The sequence below is a fragment of the Bombina bombina genome, chromosome 8 (assembly GCF_027579735.1).
Source record: "Bombina bombina isolate aBomBom1 chromosome 8, aBomBom1.pri, whole genome shotgun sequence".
NCBI classification, from domain to species: domain Eukaryota; kingdom Metazoa; phylum Chordata; class Amphibia; order Anura; family Bombinatoridae; genus Bombina; species Bombina bombina.
This window is the reverse complement of record NC_069506.1, coordinates 278765922-278788003: the sequence shown is the minus strand read 5'-3', so window position 1 is coordinate 278788003 and position 22082 is coordinate 278765922. Positions and strand designations below refer to the sequence as shown.

At 42.5% G+C, this 22082-nt stretch overlaps 1 protein-coding gene across 1 annotated transcript in view; it reads right to left on the bottom strand.

The window, feature by feature from the left end:
• Positions 1 to 702: 702 nt before the first annotated feature.
• The window catches only part of RNF214 (ring finger protein 214), a 141872-nt gene continuing 120492 nt past the window's right edge, over positions 703 to 22082 (bottom strand). Inside the window, exons 15-16 of the mRNA XM_053691399.1 lie at positions 10342 to 10425; positions 703 to 936 (exon numbers count right to left, since the gene is read on the bottom strand). Of these exons, the coding sequence (XP_053547374.1) occupies positions 871 to 936; positions 10342 to 10425 (150 nt within the window). The 3' untranslated portion in view covers positions 703 to 870. The remainder of the gene's footprint in view (positions 937 to 10341; positions 10426 to 22082) is intronic.

Here is a 22082-nt window from a genome sequence, read left to right as displayed (position 1 = left end):
GAGCTAGGTCCACTGCTAAGGGTTCTAGGTAATGAAATGCAGAGCTAGGTCCACTGCTAAAGATTATGGGTAGTTACATGCAGAGCTAGGCCAACCGCTAAGGATTCTAGGTAGTGACATGCAGTTAGGCCAACTGCTAAGGATGGTGTGTAGCGACATGTAGAGCTAAGCCAACCGCTAAAGATTCTGGAGGGTGGCACGCAGATTTTGACCTACAGCTAAGGATTCTGGGGAGTAACATGCAACACTTGGCATAAAGCTTAAGAGTCTGGTGACTGACATGCAGCACTTGGCTTGCAGTTAAGGGTCTGGGAGTGACATGCAGCACTTGGCTTGCAGTTAAGGGTCTGGGGACTGACATACAACAATTGGCTTGCAGTTAAGGGTCTGGGGAGTGACATGCAGCACTTGGCTTGCAGTTAAGGGTCTGGGGACTGACATACAGCACTTGGCTTGCAGTTAGGGTCTGGGGAGTGAAGTCAATGCTTCGACTAAAGCTAAGGATTTTTGGGAAGGACAGCACTTGGCCTACATATAACAATGCTAAACAGTAACATGTAGGGTTTAGACTACAGCTCAGGGTTCTGGGAAGTGATACACATATATAAAAAGGACACAAGTTATCACTTCTGTGTTTTGACCTTGGTGCCTTTTCTACTTTGTGCCAGACACCAGAAACACATTTAGAGAAACATAAGAGGATTTGACAGACAAGCAACACAAATTTATTTTTATTGCTGAATGATTTGTGAAAAACACAGAAGAGTTTTCTATATCTGGGGCAATAAGAAGATCTGTACAGCACTGGTGACTTGATTTAAGGTATGAGCAGGTAGGTGTCCTAGGTGCCAAGCATTGGCGTGATTGGACTCATCTCTGGTTTGGACAGAAGGGGCATGTGTTTCTCTGGTTGGTTTGTGGCAACGATTTGATACACTGAAAGTAGAAAGATACAAAACGTTAGGAGGGATAGAGGCCACCCATGACTTATGCATTTACATTTCACTGGCTCTTCCATGGTCTACAAATATAAATAAAGCAAATAATTATTAATCAATATATTTAGTAACAAATTGCAATCTATTTTATCTCACTTATAACTAAAATGGCAATTCTTCTCTGGACTAACCACAAGCTTCTCTTTTCTCCTATAATGTACTCATTATTTCTAACCATTACAACATGTAAAGCTCTTCTCCACTGAGCATTAAGTTCCAATACACATGTTTGCGTTTTGCTGTGATCATCTCATGAACAAAATCTTTAGCAACATATCAAATTAAATGTCAAAACCAATGTAAATTCAGCACCTCCCTGATCTTTGTAAATTCCATCAAATATTCATGACACAACTGATGATATCACATGAATTATGTCATAAATGACATCAAACAATTATATGAGGCCAGTTTACAAGTGCTACGCACAAGTGATAAGGGGTTTATTGATGGTGCGTATTACAAGTTGAAAGTAAACTTGTTCATTTAATTTAATGCACGTCAGGTAATCACAACCTCAGATCTCTGGTTAACTGTTACCCTCAAATAAAAAGTGTCAAGAAAACAGATCTCACGATTACTAGGCTTAAGATGTAATGTATTTGCTCTTTTTATTCTCAACAAATGTGCCCACCAGAAAGCACCTATGACATGAGGGATTAGTAACTTATAGCTGTCAAGTCACTGTTAACACACAGGAGACATTAACAAGTAGTGATCATTATATCCCAGAGTTTACAGACCAGAGGAACTAGGAGGTTAGTCGATTTGCCCTGCCAAAACCACCATCTTGCCAGACACTAATTTATAGGATGTTTTTGGAGACTGCAGAGATTCAAGATAATAAATATGAGTAATTTATTTTATCTAACTTAGACCATGCATAAATATGAATAGGTATCTAGGTCAATACAGGTTAGTTGTGTTCAGGCATAATGGCAAAGTATTGAACAACACAACCCATAAGAATGGGTAAACAGAAATGCCTTTAGACACAAATGTAACATCAAGTTCAAGCGAAAGGTTTATGAAAATAAATAAAATATAACTTATTTGTTGTGCTCATAAAAGAAAATAGACAGCAAAAAAAACAAATTATGCTTACCTGATAATTTCATTTCCATCTGTGGGAGGAGAGTCCACTGCTTCATTCATTACTTGTGGGAATTCAGAACCTGGCCACCAGGATGCAAAAACACCCCAGCCAAAGGTTTAAATACCTCTCCCACTTCCCTCACCCCCCAGTCATTCTGCCAAGGGAACAAGGAACAGTAGGAGAAATATCAGGGTATAAATGGTGCCAGAAGAATAAAATTAAATTTAGGTTCGCCCACCGGAGAAACGGGCGTGAGCAGTGGACTCTCCTCCCACAGATGGAAATGAAATTATCAGGTAAGCATAATTTATGCTTTCCATCTTAATTGGAGGAGAGTCCACTGCTTTATTCATTACTTGTGGGAACAAATACCCAAACTCTAGGACACTGAATGAAGAAAATGGGAGGGTAAAAGGAGGCGGACCCTAAACTGAGGGCACCATAGCCTGAAAACACCCAAACTTCCGATCAAAAAAACTGCTTTACCAGGAGCAGAAGGATAAAAAGGAATAGGCACAATAACTGCCCAACAGTTAGAACCAGCAAGGCCCTTGCTAGAGACTGCTCAGAATCACTAGACTCGACTGAGTCCAAAAGCCTCAAGAGGAGACAAAGTCCTGCAGGCTCTCAACCAGCGAATAAACCCAGACCAGAAGGAAGGTAAACATCCACATTCTCCCTGAAGGGGAGGACCCCCAGAACACAAAAGGACAAGGGCATTTCAAAGAGAAAACCAAAGGGTAACTCCAAGAGAGTAAACAAGGATGAAACAGGGCAACACCGACGAAAAACCCTACCGACCTAGCAGAGCAAGGGAGGAAAATCCCAAACCCCTATCTGCATGGATTCAAAGGGACCAAAGTAAAGCCCTGGAAAAACTAAAGGGAGAAAGGTAGAACCCCTCCCCAATGCAGAGCGCTAACTCGCACCCAGGATAGAGCAACTGAAAGACAAACTGCCCCCAGGAGCCGTGAAAAACAGCATCAGAATATCTGAATATGTTCCTCCGAAAACCCATAGGCTTCCTGCTACAAAGGTGATCTAAGTGAACACAAGGTGCCAAACCTAGCCATCAACCTAGTAAACTGCACAGGACCGTCTTCAGCAAGAAAAACTTCAACGTAGTGCAGAACAACACCTACCCAAGAAAAGCAGGAAAGGAAGGAAAGAACCCACAACCAGCAGAGAGAAAAAAAAAAAAACCTGCTGAGGAGGGATGTACTGCGAAGCCTCCCCTCTAAGGAAGGCTCACAAGATTTATCTATGACACACGGTCAAAGTTCAACAGATCAGACAGATCTCTGACCCTCACTCCGGCAACGAACCCAGCACCAAAGTGACTGGCAATGTCCAAAAGAGAAAGGAATTAAAAAATTTCCCGAATCACCAGGACCTTCAGGAAGGAAAAGGGAGGGGATCCAGCCCCCCCAAAAAGAGCCCGGGTTCCAGAACCCAATCGCAGCTCCCTTCCCGAAGACTAAGGACACTGCCAAAAGGAGACCCTCTACTGAACTACAGTAATGGCATGTCACAAGAAAACCAGTCCACCTGACACCCTGCACGCAAGGAACAGAGGAAGAAAGGCCCTCCGAGTACCAGGCGGATATTTTGGAATGCCAAGTCCACCCCAAAAGGGGGGGGGGGGGGGGGAGGAAACAAAAAGCAGAACAGCTCACCCGCCCACAGGTATGGAGTGTAAAGCTGTAGATGGACCCAAAAGATCAAGTACTGAATGAAGAACCATTCCGCCCCTACGGTTTACCCAGCCGAAAAGTCCAATTCTCTGATAAGAGAGAAAAATCTACTTGTAGGAACAGAAGAAGATGTCCCAGAAACGGGAACTGGTCCGACCCGAACCAGTCCTAAGGGATCTGGACACAGAAACCCAAAATGTCCAGTCAAAGACAAGGGCAAAAAAAACCCAGACACCTGGAACCCGAAGCTGGCTTTAAACAAACTAATAACCCCTGAGGAACCACCCCATCCGGAGCAGACCTAGCACCATAGGCGATGCAATCCCAGTCACATCCAAGGCACCTTGGACATTGACCTCTCACGCCAATGATAAAAGCCACACAGTGACTCTGGTTGACCCCTAAAGGCTCTAGGGACAACACCCCCTACGTCCAAAGACTTAGGTAAACGAACAAGAGAACAGAGCCCAAACCTGGAAAATCTGGATTGAGAAGATAATAGTCTCCGAGATCCTCTCAGGACCAACTTCCCAGAAGCGCTGCAGCTCTAGGATGTACGATAAACGAGCATTCTAACCCCTGACGGATGCAAACCCAAAAGCCTAAAGGGGCAACACCCGAAAAGAAGGAGACCGCATAAACTGTCAAGCTCCAAAGTATGGGAGTAGACGAGATCCCGGAAGTAGAACAAAGAGCAACAGGCCCTAAACTTCCTGAAACCGATGACCAGAAGGCCAATCCCCAGAAAAAGGACAAAAGGCCCAATCAGCCTTGACCCTAAGGAAGAGGTACCATCATCAAGGAAACAGAGTCCAAGAGGACAATCCCAAAGGAAGCCTCAAAGAAGGAGAAGAGTAAATGCCTCCAGAACCTGGAACCACGGATTTCCATGGAATCCTCCGAAACTCCAATCCACTGTGGGAAGGAGAAACACTCTAGCACCTGAATCAAAAGACCCTAGGAGTCTACAGAGTACACCCTAGCAGGATTCGAACCTCGGAAAACCCTGCCAGCTAAGCATGGATAGGACAATTAGGACTGAGCACAATCCCCCCTGATGCCTCCAGAAGATAAACAAGGACCAGCCTGTCATCTTGGAACGAAAGGCCACCTATAATTTGTAACACAAAACAAAAAAACGAAACTCAAACAAGAGTGAACCACTCGGCACCCCAACCGGACCAGCCAGGAATAACTGGCACCATGTGTCTGATATAGTTCCCCAGGGACAGAAAATTAGTACCCAACCCGGACCAGCCTGAAGCGTAGGGCACCCAAGGCCACATAAAGTCGTAACCCCAGAAGGGATAGACAATAAAATAGACAAACTATAGAACATAATGTCCTAACTTCTACGTAACTTTGTGGAAGTGCCCATGCGACCACAAAATCGCTGGTATCAAATTCCAGAGAAGAAATGATAACAGACATGAGCTTTTAAAATGAAATAAAATACATCCTAACCGGATCAAAATAAAAGAGGGCAACACCCGCAGGTTAACGCCCAAGAAGAACGGACACACTAACAGGACCAGCCGGAAAGAGATCCAATTCTCCCAAAGCTCAGAACAGGAATAGGATACCTTAAAGAAAAGAGTAAATTGGAGACACAAGGAGATTACTTCATCCCCCGTCTAATCCAGCTTTCCGTCCGGGACAGAAGACCGAGTACCCCTCGACACATCAGGACTGGGATCCTCCAGCACCGTCAAAACATGCCGTCCCAGGACACTAAGGCACTCCAGTCTATAATGAAAGGGAAGACTTACCTCCGTTGGGGTAACTGATGACCCCCGCCCCCGAGGATTGGGCCCCTGAAGAGCTGATCTGACCCAGACGATCCCCTGTCTGACGAGCCCTGGTTAACAGAACACGGACAATATCTCATCAACATATCCCTTTCTGAAAGATGTAAATGCTCCAATGCCATAGAGATGGCCACGCAGAACTGTGCCGTAACCTCTGGAGGAAACAAGCCGCCTTCTGGAGAAGGAATAACGGCATTAGGGACACCTGCTTGCGTAACCGAAGAAGATTCTAGGGTACTCACATCGCGGGATATGGGGTCCCCACGGGCGGGTGGCTCGGCGGACTCTAAGTTCCCCGTTTCGAGAGAAAAGAGCACTCTAAAGCGGCATGCGGAACATAACTGATGGGCGTGGATTACCCGGGCCATTTCATACTCTTCGCAAGAAGTAGAATCTGAAATGAGAGACATCCATCTCCAAAAACTCAGAATCCTCTATAACTTGGATAGAAATGATGGATAGAAAATAAAAACGGCACCTTACACCACCAATGCCTGGGGCACTCACCACCTCCTATGACCCAAACAACTAGTGAAACTGACTCTCCCCTTCGCCACGCGGTCAGGAATACGGAAATGGAGACTAGAAACGTGACCGCGTCTAGTCACAAGGTACACCGTGCAGGCCTGAAAAAAAAGTGCCAAGGCCACAAGGGCTGTGCAGCCTGACAAAAAAAGATTGTTATGTTCCGGTAGCCACGAGCCCAAGAGACACTACACATTAGCAGACAGAGTCACATAACAAACATGATTAAAGTCCCCCCTGTTCAATAATCCCCCTCAGGAGATATTAACCCTCGATTCCATAAGATAAAGGAGTCCCACTGAGACCCTGTTTCTTTGTTTACATTACACTTCACACATTGGAGTAAAATGAAACAATCTTACCAGAATCCACGCCATGGAACAGGAACACAGTCTTTCAGGTAGCCTCTCTTCTGAAATGGACTTGATTGAACAAAGCAGGCAGCGAAACTCGTCAACGTCGATTGCTAAGGAGCTGTTAAAGTGAGTCGGGATGGTTTCGCAGAAAGACTCTCCCTGCATCTCCGGACTCTAACTTTTATCCATGCTCTCACTGAGAGGCTGACAGGACTACTTTAAAATGCCAGTTCCATTTCGATGAGTACTACCCTCCATAAGAGACTATCTTTAATCTTCCAACACTTCTCTGCCAATCTCCTTTGACGAAAGGCAAAGAATGACTAGGGGGTGAGGGAAGTAGGGGAGGTATTTAAGCCTTTGGCTGGGGCATTTTTGCCTCCTCCTGGTGGCCAGGTTCTGAATTCCCACAAGTAATGAATGAAGCAGTGAACTCTCCTCCCACAGATGGAAATGAAATTATTAGTTAAGCATAATTTATGTTTTTTGCTGTCTATTTTCTTTTATAAGCACAATAAATAAAAGTTATATTTTATTAATTTTCATAAACCTTTTGCTTGAACTTCATGTTACATTTGTGTTTAAAGGCTATTCTTTTTACCCATTCTTATGGGTTGTGTTATTCAATACTTTGCCATTATGCCTGAACACAACTACCTGTATTGACCTAGATACCTATTCATATTTATGCATGGTCGCTGCCCTACAAAAAAGTTAAAAACACTACGCCACTTGTTGCATGAATGAAATCAATATATGAATACCTATGTAAGGGTATAAACAGTATAAACTGAGGTTGGTAAGGTGAATAGAACCCAAATGAATATTATTTACTTGAATATATAATGTGATATAAGTTGGGGCATTCATAGAGTATCAGATGCTAAGTATTATAAAGTTATTTAACCCCTTATCATTAGGTAAGAATATTTTGTAGCATACAATATTTATATGCTGCCAATATATTATCACAGTATCATAGTAGTATTAGGACAAAGATTCAGATCTGATCTTAGTTGAATACAGATAGTGTTTACTTGAGTTGATAAAATTGACATATATTATTCACTGCAAGAGTGCTAAGAGTTAAACTATCTATATATTGTGACAACCCTCTGAGAAAGCGTAAGAGAAACGCAACCGCGTCAGGGGACTTCCTGTTATAATTTTAACTTGCTCACCACATTTTTGCCAATTACCAATTCATATCAGTATTCAAACTTTTCTTATTTATTTAAGCTCCCGCATTCCTGGAGCAAAGCCAGCGCTGTAGTTTTGTTCTGCAGTTTAACTTGCAAGGCTAAGATTTTAGTTTAAATTCGTTCAATCCGAATCAGGAGGGCAATTTCAGCTTTGAGAGTTTACTCTTGCTATACCTTGGTTGAATTTTAATGTATTCTAGCTCCGGTTCTGGTATTTTCAAATACATAGGGATATTATTGTAGGTAGCACACTAACAGTGTTTTCACCTTTTTCATCATCATTTTTCACAACTATTTGACGATTTTTTCAATATATATTTTTTACCATTTTTTATTAATTTTTTCACAAATGTGATCACTCTTTTTTAACTGCATTTTTTGTTACATTTTTTTCTCACCTCTTAATATATTGGCCTAACAGCCACTGCCAATTTATGTGAAATAGGTCATTAGTACCACCCTTATAGGTGCCTAAACCGCATCACATAATTCCAATATCCTACCATTTACAAGTGAATATCTACACCAATTAGCATTTGGGATTCAACATCATATTTTAACGTATGTAATATTTGATATTTTGGATCCACATATATTATTCACTGCAAGAGTGCCAAGAGTTAAACTCTCTATATATTGTGAGTTAGCATTTGTTTTTTGAATAAAGAAATATCTTATAGAACACATTGTTGGTGTAATACCAATAATAAGGTCTCTGTATTATATGTGTTAGTCACTAGAATATTATCCAAATGTGTATGTGCTGTTCACTATGGTATACAACTAGAGAGCTAAAAATAAATGAAGCTTGTACTCATGGTCTGTTGTGAAATATTTAGGCAAGCTGGCGTTTGCACTTTAATGTTGTTCACACTATAATGTAACTATAGAGTGCTAAAAATAAAACTTGCACTCATAGTTAGTTGTGAATTATTTTGGTAAACTGACATTTACACTTATATGTCAAACATAGGGTTTAAAAGTCTATGAAAAGTAGGACACTCTCACATGAGACAGCTGCAGTAGGAGACACTCTCACGAGAGACAGCTGCAGTAGGAGACACTCTCACGAGAGACAGCTGCAGTAGGAGACACTCTCACGAGAGACAGCTGCAGTAGGAGACACTCTCACGAGAGACAGCTGCAGTAGGAGACACTCTCACCTGAGACAGTTGCAGTAGGAGACACTCTCACCTGAGACAGCTGCAGTAGGAGACACTCTCACCTGAGACAGCTGCAGTAGGAGACACTCTCACCTGAGACAGCTGCAGTAGGAGACACTCTCACCTGAGACAGCTGCAGTAGGAGACACTCTCACCTGAGACAGCTGCAGTAGGAGACACTCTCACCTGAGACAGCTGCAGTAGGAGACAATATCCATAAACAGCTTGTGACTGCAGACACCTGAGACATCTCCAGTGGGAGAGGCGGTCACCTGAGACATCCAGCTTTATCAGGACACTGACACTATCATACCAAGTAAACCACAGGATACCAGCCCAAGGGTTCTCACCACCAGGGAAAGGATTTCCAGTCTACCTACTGGGAGACACTTAGGAACTATCGAGTGGGTTCTCACCATCAGGAAACAAGGATTTTTTCACTGCTAGGAAACAAGGTTGATTTTATTTCATTTGATTTAAACTGTTACACTATTTGTTCAGACTGAGCCAAATCACTAGCCTATTGGATTACAATCACAAAAACTTTGATTTTCTTTTTTCTTGTCCACATTTATTTCACCTTTTTCATCATAATTTTTCACAACTAGAGAGAAATTTGTAATGAAACTTGTTTTTAGTACACTATCCTCCGTTGACACCTTGCCCATTTGAGGAGCTTTGAACACACTTAACCCTATTCCCCTCGAGGCTAGCTAGTCAGCCTTAGTTCAGAACTACAGGTGCACTTGGTCTTGGGCGCTATATCCATAGCAACAAGTGAATAATATATGTCAACCTTATCAACTCAAGTTAACACTATCTGTATTCAACTAAGATCAGATCTGAATCTTTGTCCTAGGACTACTATGATAATATTTTTAGCAACATATAAATATTGTATGCTACAAAATATTCTTACCGCATGATAAGGTGTTAAATAACTTTATAATACTTAGCATCTGATACTCTACGAATGCCCCAACTTATATCACATTATACAAGTGAATAATATTCATTTGGGTTCTATTCACCTTACCAGCCTCAGTTTATAGTCCCTAACATAGGTATTCATATTCTGATTTCATTCATGCAACAAGTGGCGTAGAGTTTTTAACTTTTTTGTAGGGCAGCATACTCCTGTTCTTTTTGCTGTCTATTTTCTTTTATAAGCACAACAAATGGTTAGATTTTATTTATTTTCATAAACCTTTTGCTTGAACTTTATGTTATATTTATGTCTAAAGGCATTTCTTTTTACCCATTCTTATGGGTTGTGTTGTTACCAGGACAGATTATTCACACCAAACCCATTACGACTATAAATATTTAGCCATGGTTCCAAGACTACAGATCACCCAGGAATCCAAGAGAATCAAAAACTTATAGGTCAGGTACACAGTGATTGGGGAAGTAGGGAACAGATAGAATGCACTAGGAGCCCACTGTGGCCCCCGGCATTAGAATACACAATCACATATACAGTTACAGATATCACTTACCTCCCTGTGCGTTATGTGCGTGCAAGACATAGGCTGTAGGTCCAAAGGCTGCACCAACTTCTGACAGATGAGGCACATCTTGTACTAGGGGGAGTGCAGAGAACTCAGTGAAACTTTTAAACTACACAGGCATGATAGTGACCCCACAAATAGTAACCCTGAGTTATACACCAACAGTGACCCCCAAATTACACACTCACAAATAGCAACCCCCCAAGTTATACACCCACAAATAGTAACCCCAAGTTATACACCAACAGTGACCCCCCAAATTACACACTCACAAATAGCAACCCCCCAAGTTATACACCCACAAATAGTAACCCCAAGTTATACACCAACAGTGACCCCCCAAATTACACACTCACAAATAGCAACCCCCCAAGTTATACACCCACAAATAGTAACCCCAAGTTATACACCAACAGTGACCCCCCAAATTACACACTCACAAATAGCAACCGCCCAAGTGATACACCCACAAATAGTAACCCCAAGTTATACACCAACAGTGACCCCCCAAATTACACACTCACAAATAGCAACCCCCCAAGTTATACACCCACAAATAGTAACCCCAAGTTATACACCAACAGTGACCCCCCAAATTACACACTCACAAATAGCAACCCCCAAAGTTATACACCCACAAATAGTAACCCCAAGTTATACACCAACAGTGACCCCCCAAATTACACACTCACAAATAGCAACCCCCAGTTATACACCAACAGTGACCCAACAAATTACAGTGACACTCCAAATTACAATTAATATACACACACAAATAACAACCCCCCCAGTTATACACCCTCAAATAGCAACCCCCAAATTATACACGCACAGTGACCCCTAGAATTACACACTCACAAATAGTGACACCCCCAAATAAAACACTCACAGTGACACCCCTAAAAGACCACATAACACTCCAAACTACACATACATAACAGTGACACCCCCAATAAAATGGCCATACAATAATCCCAAAACACAAGAGCATAGATGACCGTGACAAACTAAAAGGGCACAGAAATGAAAGTGAAAAAATATAATTTATGCTTACCTGATAGATTAATTTATTTCATGGTGGTGAGAGTCCACAAGCCATTACTCCTGGGAATTATACTCCTGCCCACTAGGAGGAGGCAAAGATTCCAAAAACTCCCAGAGCCCTTAAAAACCCTCCCACCTTACTGAAAACTAGCCTGACTTATAGCCAAGCCAGAAAAGAAGGTAGGAAAAGAAAAGCAGAGCAACACAAAGGAGCATGGAAAAAGGAAGTGCATACTAAATTTGCTGCCAGAAAAAAAAAAAAATTACAATAGAAAAAACATTTTTTACTGAGAAATTAAATCCTCAACAGCAATATTTTTTTTTCGAATAAATTAAAACAGGCAAAAAAAATGTCAGACAACTGCCTGAAGAACCTTCCTACAAAAGCCTGCTTCAGAAGATGCAAAAATATGAAAATGGTAGAAGTAAAAGTATACAATAAAGATTAAGTAGCTGTTTTGCAAATCTGGTCAACTGAAGCCGTATTCTTAAAGGCCCAAGAAGAAGCAAATTACCTAGTAGAATGAGCAGCAATCTGCTTCGGTGGAGGCTGATCTGGCTCAAAATAAGCTTTGTGAATCAAGTTTAAAAGAAACAGCATAAACTGCTGAACCATCCTAGAAGTTTGTCTTAAGTCCTTAGTAGCATCAATGCCCTAACAACGATCTACATACCAAGAAATAAAGGCCTTCCAGACCTTGTGATAGATTCTCCAATGAACCAGAGAAACCCCAATGACTAAGGACTAAACGTTCAATTTCCATGCCATCAAGTTGAAAGACTTGAGATCTGGATGGAAAAATGGACATTGAGACAGATCTGACCGCAAAGGAAGAGGCCAAGAAGGGAAGCTGGAGATCTGAACCTGATCTGTATAACAAATCCTGCAAGGCCACGCTGGGGCAAATCAGGATTATCTTACAAACTAATTATGGAGCGTTCTGGCTTATCTAAGGGAAAACACAGCAACACATTTCTTCTGAAAAAACAAATGTTTTTAGCACAAAAGCTAAAGAAAATCAACCCATTAGCATCTAAATCATGAGGTATTCATAACACAGATGAAACAACCAAAGAACTACAACTCCGCATGAGGATCCCTGGACCTCCAAAATATCCGTGGAGTTTTTTGGTTGAAATGAAAAGCCATCGGATCCACTACTGGAAGACCACATAGGTCTACAATCTGACTGAAGACTTCCAGATGAAGAGACAATTCCCCATGTTGATCACTGCTGTGATATTTTCTGACTGGAAACACAGATAAGTATCTCTTTTCAGGAAAGGCCAAAACAGAAGGTCTCTGCCTATAAATGTTCTGGAATTTTTTTTTTAATTTTAAATTTTTATTGAGGACATAAAAGTGTACATACATATATCATTGAAACAGGCTTTATAATACGATAAGATTGTGATAATATATACCGCCAGAAATCCTCATATATTTTTCCCCTTAAAATAACTTTTTGGGTCACTCAACCCCTGATATAGAAATAACCTATAAACTGGGGTTAACTTAAAACATAAAAAATAAGAAAATAATAAAAGTAAAATAAAGAAAATAGCATCATTATACAGGTCATTATTATGTTAATATAGGAAGTATAGATGCTTGAGCAGCATCTGAACACGTCTGTATATAACTAAGTGCCCCTATAGTCCCAAAGTGTGCACATCTATGTTATAATATTTGTGCAGTATGAATATTAGAAATAGGTAAACGGATTGATAGGTATTACCCTTTTAGAGTAAAATATTGTGAGATTTTGAGTCTACTAAGTTATAAGAAGCACAAACATGAGAGACAGTTAATTTATTAATAAACCTTTGAGCTGTGGTCTATGTCTGATAGAACACGCTACTGTTTCTAATGCCTATGTAGGCATTTGGCTATGTGTTAAAGTTGGGACCACCAAGTGTATGTGAATAGTAATATGTGGCGGCGTGTTCTATGGCAAAATTAAACATGCCTTCCCCTGCTGCCCTGGCCGTAGACCGCAGGATTATGAAGAAGCTGTCTAGAGTAGATTTGCATCAGCCTTATGAGATTAGTCCAAAAGGTACATTGATCTAAGCATAATCGTGTATACTTCATGTGTTTTACGATAAAGATGGGGCTGCATTCAGTGTTAATTATGAGCACTTACCACTATCTACGGATAGATGCAAATATTACTGTATAAACTTTATAGCTCAATGTGTACATAATTTAAACAACAGATAAACAATCGAGCAGTTAAATTAGTGCTAGGATAATAGTACAATTACAAATAAAGTCATACATGCATAACTAAAATAAAGATAATGATTTTTATATACTATGTTTGGTACCATATTTTAGTCCATTTGGTTTGTGAATGCTATACATAATAGACATTAGGTTTTCAGAGTCCTGTTACTTTTTTATCCCCACGCATTACTTGCAGGGAAAGTAGATTCATGAAAAAGACTCGTAGTATATTGCTGTTGTGAGTGTTCCAGGGTAAAATGAGTGACGTTGAATGCAGAACACTCAGCCTTCCAGTATCTCCTAGTGGATGAGTATTCTTGAAATCAGGGTAACAAGTCTCCGGTTGGTGGCTACGAGAAACATAGGTATCAAGTTGGTCCACAACTTCGCAAATTTCAAATTTTCCAGCTTTGGTATCCCATAAGTCCTCCCCAAACCCCCACGGGGTCGTGGCTTGTGGTAGGTGATCATTCGGTTGCTGATCCTCTCTCGGTATGCCATATGTGTCTGGCCTCTCTAATGGCATGAATTCTTTCTCCCCGGAGATGTTATATTGTAGATTTGTTGGTGAGATAACAATGATGTTGTCGCATGTATCCTGCTGAGGATATCCTTCTTGGAGAGTTACACCCTAACAAATACAGATGACACAAAGGGTATATCTCACTAGCAGGGGGTCTTGTGGTGCTTTCGCGACGAGGCGGAGGCAGAGCTCTTCAAATCTTCTCCAGTGCTTGTTATTAAATATGTCTTGAGAATCGCCATTTTAAGAGCCGTATATCGTAAGGGTCTGTATGTTTTGTATCTGTATGTTTGTAGGTTCTGTCCTTCTGTTTAGGTCTCTTGGGTATTAGCAATATTAAAGGTAGTATAATAGTCTCAGTAGGTGATTTAACGAGTCCAGCTGCCGCTGAATACCTCAGGGTTTCCGAGGGGGGGGTAGCGTTACCTAGATGTTTGCTGCCGCACTAGGCACTTGATATCTGATTTCCCTCTTTAGCTTCACTCATACAGATTATTTTAGTATCCCCAGATTACAACAGTGATGGCAGGAGTGATCCTCTGCCCACCTGATTATTTTGGTTACTTTCATCATTGCTAGGGAACTCTTTGTTCCCCCCTGATGATTGAAGAAAGCTACAGTCGTGATGTTGTCCGACTGAAATCTGATGAATTTGGCCGCAGCTAGTTGAGGCCATGCCTGAAGAGCGTTGAATATCACCCTCAGTTCCAGAATGTTTATCGGGAGAAGAGTTTCTTCCCGAGACCATAAGCCCTGAGCTTTCAAGGAGTCCCAGACCACACCCCAGCCTAACAGACTGGCGTCGGTCGTTACAATGATCCACTCTGGCCTGCGGAAACATATTCCCTGAGACAGGTGATCCTGAGACAACCACCAGAGAAGAGAATCTCTGGTCTCCTGGTCCAACTGAATTTGAGGAGACAAATCTGCATAATCCCAATTCCACTGTTTGAGCATGCATAGTTGCAGTGGTCTGAGGTGTATCCGAGCAAAAGGGACTATGTCCATTGCCGCTACCATTAGTCCGATTGTCTCCATGCACTGAGCTACAGATGGCTGAGGAATGGAACGAAGAGCTCAGCAAGTAGTTAACAGTTTTAACTTTCTGACCTCCGTCAGAAATATTTTCATTTCTACCGAGTCTATCAGTGTTCCTAGGAATGGAACTCTTGTGAGGGGGGAGAGAGAACTCTTTTTGATGTTCACCTTCCACCCGTGAGACCTCAGAAAGGCCAATACGATCTCCGTGTGAGACTTGGTTCTTTGGAAAGTCGACGCCTGAATTAAGATGTCGTCTAGGTAAGGCGCCACTGCTATGCCCCGCGGTCTTTGAACCGCCAGGAGGGACCCTAGCACCTTTGTGAAAATTCTGGGAGCAGTGGCCAACCCGAAAGGAAGAGCCACAAACTGCTAATGCTTGTCCAGAAAGGCGAACCTGAGAAACTGGTGATGATCTTTGTGGATAGGAATATGCAGATATGCATCCTTTACATCCACGGTAGTCATATATTGACCCTCCTGGATCATTGGTAAGATTGTCCGAATGGTCTCCATCTTGAATGATGGGACTCTGAGGAATTTGTTTAGAATTTTTTGATCCAGGATTGGTCTGAAAGATCCTTCTTTTTTGGGAACCACAAACAGGTTTGAGTAAAACCCCAGTCCTTGTTCTGCAATTGGAACTGGGTGAATCACTCCCATTGTATTTAGATCTTCTACACAGCGTAAAAACGCTTCTTTCTTTGTCTGATCTGTAGACAGACGAGAAATGTGGAACCTTCCCCTTGGAGGAGAGTTCTTGAATTCTAAAAGGTATGCCCAAGGATCGTGTACATCTCTTGCCCAGGCCTGAGCAAAGAGAGAGAGTCTGCCCCCTACTAGATCCGGTCCCGGATCGGGGGCTACCCCTTCATGCTGTCTTGGTGGCAGCTGCAGGCTTTTTGGCCTGTTTACCCTTATTCCAGCCCTGGTAAGGTTTCCAGGTTGCCTTGGGCTGTGAAGCGTTACCCTCTTGCTTTGCAGGCGGAGAGGATGAAGCGGGCCGTTCCTGAAATTGCGAAAGGAATGAAAATTAGCTTTGTTCTTTGTCTTAAAGGGCTTGTCCTGAGGGAGAGCATGGCCTTTTCCCCCAGTGATATCTGAAATAATCTTTTTCAATTCAGGCCCGAAGAGGGTCTTTCCTTTGAAAGGAATGTTCAAAAGCTTGGATTTAGACGACACATCGGCCGACCAGGACTTTAGCCATAGCGCCCTGCGTGCCAAAATGGCGAAACCTGAATTTTTTGCCGCTAACAGCTATTTGGAAAGCGGCGTCAGTGATAAAAGAATTAGCTAGCTTTAGAACATTAATTCTATCCATAATTTCCTCATGAGGTCTCCGTCTGGAGCGAGTCTTCCAGCGCCTCAAACCAGAAAGCAGCTGCAGTAGTTACAGGAACAATGCAGGCAATAGGTTGGAGAAGAAAACCTTGTTGAACACAACAAGTAAACCCTCTAACTTCTTATCCATAGGGTCTTTAAAAGCACAACTGTCTTCAATTGGTATGGTTGTGCGTTTAGCAAGTGTAGAAACAGCCCCCTCCACCTTAGGGACCGTCTGCCACGAGTCCCGCACAGAGTCAGGTATGGGGAACATTTTCTTAAAAACAGGAGGGGGAGCAAAGGGAACCCCTGGTCTATCCCACTCCCTAGTAACGATATCCGCAATCCTCTTAGGGACCGGAAACGTATCCGTGTAAACAGGGACCTCTAGGTACTTGTCCATTTTACACAATTTCTCTGGGATCACTAAAGGGTCGCAGTCATCCAGGGTAGCTAATACCTCCCTAAGCAAAACGCGGAGGTGTTCTAGTTTAAATTTAAAAGCCAATGTATCTGAATCTGTCTGAGGAGGAACCCTTCCTGAATCATAAACTTCTCCCTCAGACATCAAATCCCTCTCTCCCACTTCAGAGCGTCGTGAGGGTATATCGTGAGGGTATATCGGATACGGCTACCAAAGCGTCAGAATGCCCATAATCTGTTCTTAAAACGGAGCTATCACGCTTTGCGGGTAACACGGGCAGTTTAGATAAGAAGGCTGTAAGAGAATTATCCATGACTGCCGCAAGTCTTGTAATGTAAAAGGGTTAGACGCACTAGAGGTACTAGGCGTTGCTTGCGCGGGCGTAACTGGTTGTGACACTTGGGGAGAGGCAGACGGGCTACCCTCGTTACCTTCAGTCTGAGAATCATCTTGGGCCACATTCTTAAGTGCAACAATATGATCTTTAAAGTGTATAGACATATCAGTACAAGTGGGACACATTCTAAGAGGGGGTTCCACCATGGCTTCTAAACACATTGAACAAGGATTTTCCTTAGTGTCAGACATGTTTGACATGTTTAATAGACTAGTAATATACACAAGCAGGCTTGGAAATCACTTTAATCAAATAAAAAACACAATTTGAAAAAAACGTTACTGTGCCTTTAAGAGATAAAAAGAGCACACAATTTTACAAAACAGTGAAAAATGCAGCAATTCTCCTTAAATTTTCACAGTATGTACCTAAAGCCTTAATAAGATTGCACCACAAGTTTCAAAACGATTAACCCCCTAATGCCCAAACTGGAGCAGCCTAAAGCCAACACCCGGTTAAAAATAGTACAGCATCTTGCCACAGCCTTGCTGTGGCCCTACCTGCCCTTAGGGATCCGATTTGGGGCAATATAGCTTCTATAAGGCCCTCAAACAGCATCAGGACCCTCCATGTGAAGCAGCATGAACTTCTCTGCAATTCTAACTGCGCATCTCAGGCACAAAATTAGGCCCCTCCCACTCTACTCCGGAGCTGTGAGGCCTAGTAAATCACTCTTAAGTGAATAAAAACCAGCCATGTGGGTAATAACCCCAGAAAGAACCCCAAAAGGATTTTCAAAGTGTCTACAAACGATATTTTTCTTAAATAAACAATCGATTGCCCTGAATCAGTGTCAACCAGCATAATTAGCCCTGTTATGTAAGCATTCAATTCCTTACTAAGTCTGTGAACATAGCTTACCCTCCCCTCATGGGGATATTGTCAGTCTCTTCTAGCATTATCTCAGTCTTGTCTAGAAATAAATGACTGAACATACCTCATTGCAGATTACCCTGCAAACCGTTCCCCCAAAATGAAGTTTTCTGGTACTCCTCAGTCCTGTGTGGGAACAGCAGTGGATTTTAGTTACAACATGCTAAAATCATTTTCCCCTCAGCAGAAATCTTCATCACTTTTCTGCTAGTAAGAAGATAATAAAAACTACAATTCTAACACCACATTCACTTTACCCTCCCGTAGAGAGACCCTAGTGCTTAGAGCCGGCAAAGAGAATGACTGGGGGGTGGAGCTAGAGGGGGAGCTATATGGACAGCTCTGCTGTGTGCTCTCTTTGCCACTTCCTGTAGGGAATGAGAATATCCCACAAGTAAAGGATGAATCTGTGGACTGGATACACCTTGCAAGAGAAATTGTTTCCAGGAAAAACTCGGCTTCTAGGAAGAAGAGGCAGAGGAGGACTTTTGGTTCTAAGATTGAGCAAAGTAATGAAAAACATAATTTATGTAAGAACTTACCTGATAAATTCATTTCTTTCATATTGGCAAGAGTCCATGAGCTAGTGACGTATGGGATATACAATCCTACCAGGAGGGGCAAAGTTTCCCAAACCTCAAAATGCCTATAAATACACCACTCATCACACCCACAATTCAGTTTAACAAATAGCCAAGTAGTGGGGTGATAGAAAACGAAGTAAAAAAGCATACAAAAAACACAATTTATGCTTACCTGATAAATTTCTCTTGTGGTGTATCCAGTCCACGGATCAATCATTACTTGTGGGATATTCTCATTCCCAACAGGAAGTTGCAAGAGGACACCCACAGCAGAGCTGTAATATAGCTCCTCCCCTAACTGTCATAGCCAGTCATTCGACCGAAAACAAGCCGAGAAAGGAGGAACCATAGGGTGCAGTGGTTACTGTAGTTTAAATTTAAAAATTACCTGCCTTAAAATGACAGGGCGGGCCGTGGACTGGATACACCACAAGAGAAATAAATTTATCAGGTAAGCATAAATTGTGTTTTCTCTTGTAAGGTGTATCCAGTCCACGGATAATCCATTACTTGTGGGATACCAATACCAAAGCTAAAGTACACGGATGAAGGGAGGGACAAGGCAGGAACTTAAATGGATGGAACCACTGCCCGTAAAACCTTTCTCCCAAATATAGCCTCCGAAGATGCAAAAGTATCAAATTTGTAAAATTTTGAAAAAATATGAAGCGAAGACCAAGTCGTCGCCTTGCAAATCTGATCAAAAGAAGCCTCATTTTTAAAGGCCCAAGTGGAAGCCACAGCTCTAGTGGAATGAGCTGTAATCCTTTCAGGAGGTTGCTGTCCAGCAGTCTCATAGGCTAAGCGGATTAAGCTTCTTAGTCAAAAAGAAAAAGAGGTTGCCGAAGCCTTTTGACCTCTCCTCTGTCCAGAGTAGACAACAAACAAAGCAGATGTTTGACGAAAATCTTTAGTAGCTTGTAAGTAAAACTTTAAAACACGCACCACGTCCAAATTGTGTAACACAAGGATGGAACAACAATCTCTTGATTGATATTCTTGTTAGATACCACCTTAGGTAAGAACCCAGGTTTGGTACGCAGGACTACCTTATCCGTATGAAAAATCAGATAAGGAGAATCACATTGTAAGGCAGATAGCTCAGAGACTCTACGAGCCAAGGAAATAGCTACCAAAAAAAAGAACTTTCCAAAATAAAAGCTTGATATCTATGGAATGAAGAGGTTCAAACGGAACTCCTTGAAGAACCTTAAGAACCAAGTTTAAGCTCCACGGTGGAGCAACAGGTTTAAACACAGGCTTGATTCTAACTAAAGCCTGACAAAATGCCTGAACGTCTGGAACATCTGCCAGACGCTTAACTAGCTGACAATCCTTTTTCCAAACCTTCTTGGAGAAAAGATAATATCCTAGCAATCCTGACCTTACTCCATGAGTAACCCTTGGATTCCCACCAATAAAGATATCTACGCCATACCTTATGGTAAATTTTCCTGGTGACAGGCTTTCGTGCCTGTCTTAAGGTATCAATAACTGACTCGGAGAAGCCACGCTTTGATAAAATCAAGCGTTCAATCTCCAGGCAGTCAGCCTCAGAGAAATAAGATTTGGATGGTTGAAAGGACCCTGAAGTAGAAGGTCCTGTTTCAGAGGCAGAGACCATGGTGGAAAGGATGACATGTCCACTAGATCTGCATACCAGGTCCTGCGTGGCCACGCAGGTGCTATCAGAATCACTGATGCTCTCTCCTGCTTGATCTTGGCAATCAGTTGAGGGAGCAGAGGAAACGGTGGAAACACATAAGCCAGGTTGAAAGACCAGGGCGCTGCTAGAGCATCTATCAGTGTCGCCTTGGGATCCCTGGACCTGGATCCGTAACACGGAAGCTTGGCGTTCTGGCGAGACGCCATGAGATCCAGTTCTGGTTTGCCCCAACGCTGAATCAGTTGTGCAAATGCCTCCGGATGGAGTTCCCACTCTCCCAGATGAAAAGTCTGACGACTTAGAAAATCCGCCTCCCAGTGCTCTACACCTGGGATATGGATAGCTGATAGGTGACAAGAGTGAATCTCTGCCCAGCAAATTATTTTTGAAACTTCTAACATCTCTAGGGAACTTCTCGTTCCCCCTTGATGGTTGATGTAAGCTACAGTCGTGATGTTGTCCGACTGAAATCTAATGTACCTCAGAGTTGCTAACTGAGGCCAAGCCTGAAGAGCCTTGAATATCGCTCTTAGTTCCAGAATATATAATGGAAGGAGAGACTCCTCCTGAGTCCACGATCCCTGAGCCTTCAGGGAGTTCCAGACTGCACCCCAACCTAGAAGGCTGGCATCTGTCGTAACAATTGTCCAATCTGCCCTGCGAAAGGTCATACCTTTGGACAGATGGACCCGAGATAGCCACCAGAGAAGAGAATCCCTGGTCTCTTGGTCCAGATTCAGTTGAGGGGACAAATCTGTGTAATCCCCGCTCCACTGACTGAGCATGCATAGTTGCAGCGGTCTGAGATGTAAGCGTGCAAACGGCACTATGTCCATTGCCGCTACCATTAAGCCGATTACTTCCATACACTGAACCACCGAAGGGCGCGGAATGGAATGAAGAACCCGGCAGGAATTTAGAAGCTTTGATAACCTGGACTCCGTCAGGTGAATTTTCATTTCTACAGAATCTATCAGAGTCCCTAGAAAGGAAACTCTTGTGAGTGGGGATAGAGAACTCTTTTCCTAGTTCACTTTCCACCCATGCGACCACAGAAATGCCAGTACTACGTCCGTATGAGACTTGGCAATTTGGAAGTTTGACGCCTGTATCAGGATGTCGTCTAAATAAGGGGCTACTGCTATGCCCCGCGGCCTTAGGACCGCCATAAGTGACCCTAGAACCTTTGTAAAGATTCTTGGGGCTGTAGCTAATCCCAAGGGAAGAGCTACAACTGGTAATGCCTGTCTAGAAAGGCAAACCTGAGAAACCGATGATGATCTTTGTGTATCGGAATGTGAAGATAAGCATCCTTTAGATCCACTGTAGTCATATATTGACCCTCCTGGATCAGTGGTAGGATGGTACGAATAGTTTCCATCTTGAGCGACGGAACTTTGAGGAATTTGTTTAAGATCTTTAGATCCAAAATTGGTCTGAAGGTTCCCTCTTTTTTGGGAACCACAAACAGATTTGAGTAAAAACCCTGTCCCTGTTCCTCCTTTGGAACTGGATGGATCACTCCCATAACTAGGAGGACTCGTACACAGTGTAAGAATGCCTCTCTCTTTATCTGGTGTGCAGATAATTGTGAAAGGTGAAATCTCCCTTTTGGGGGGGAAGCTTT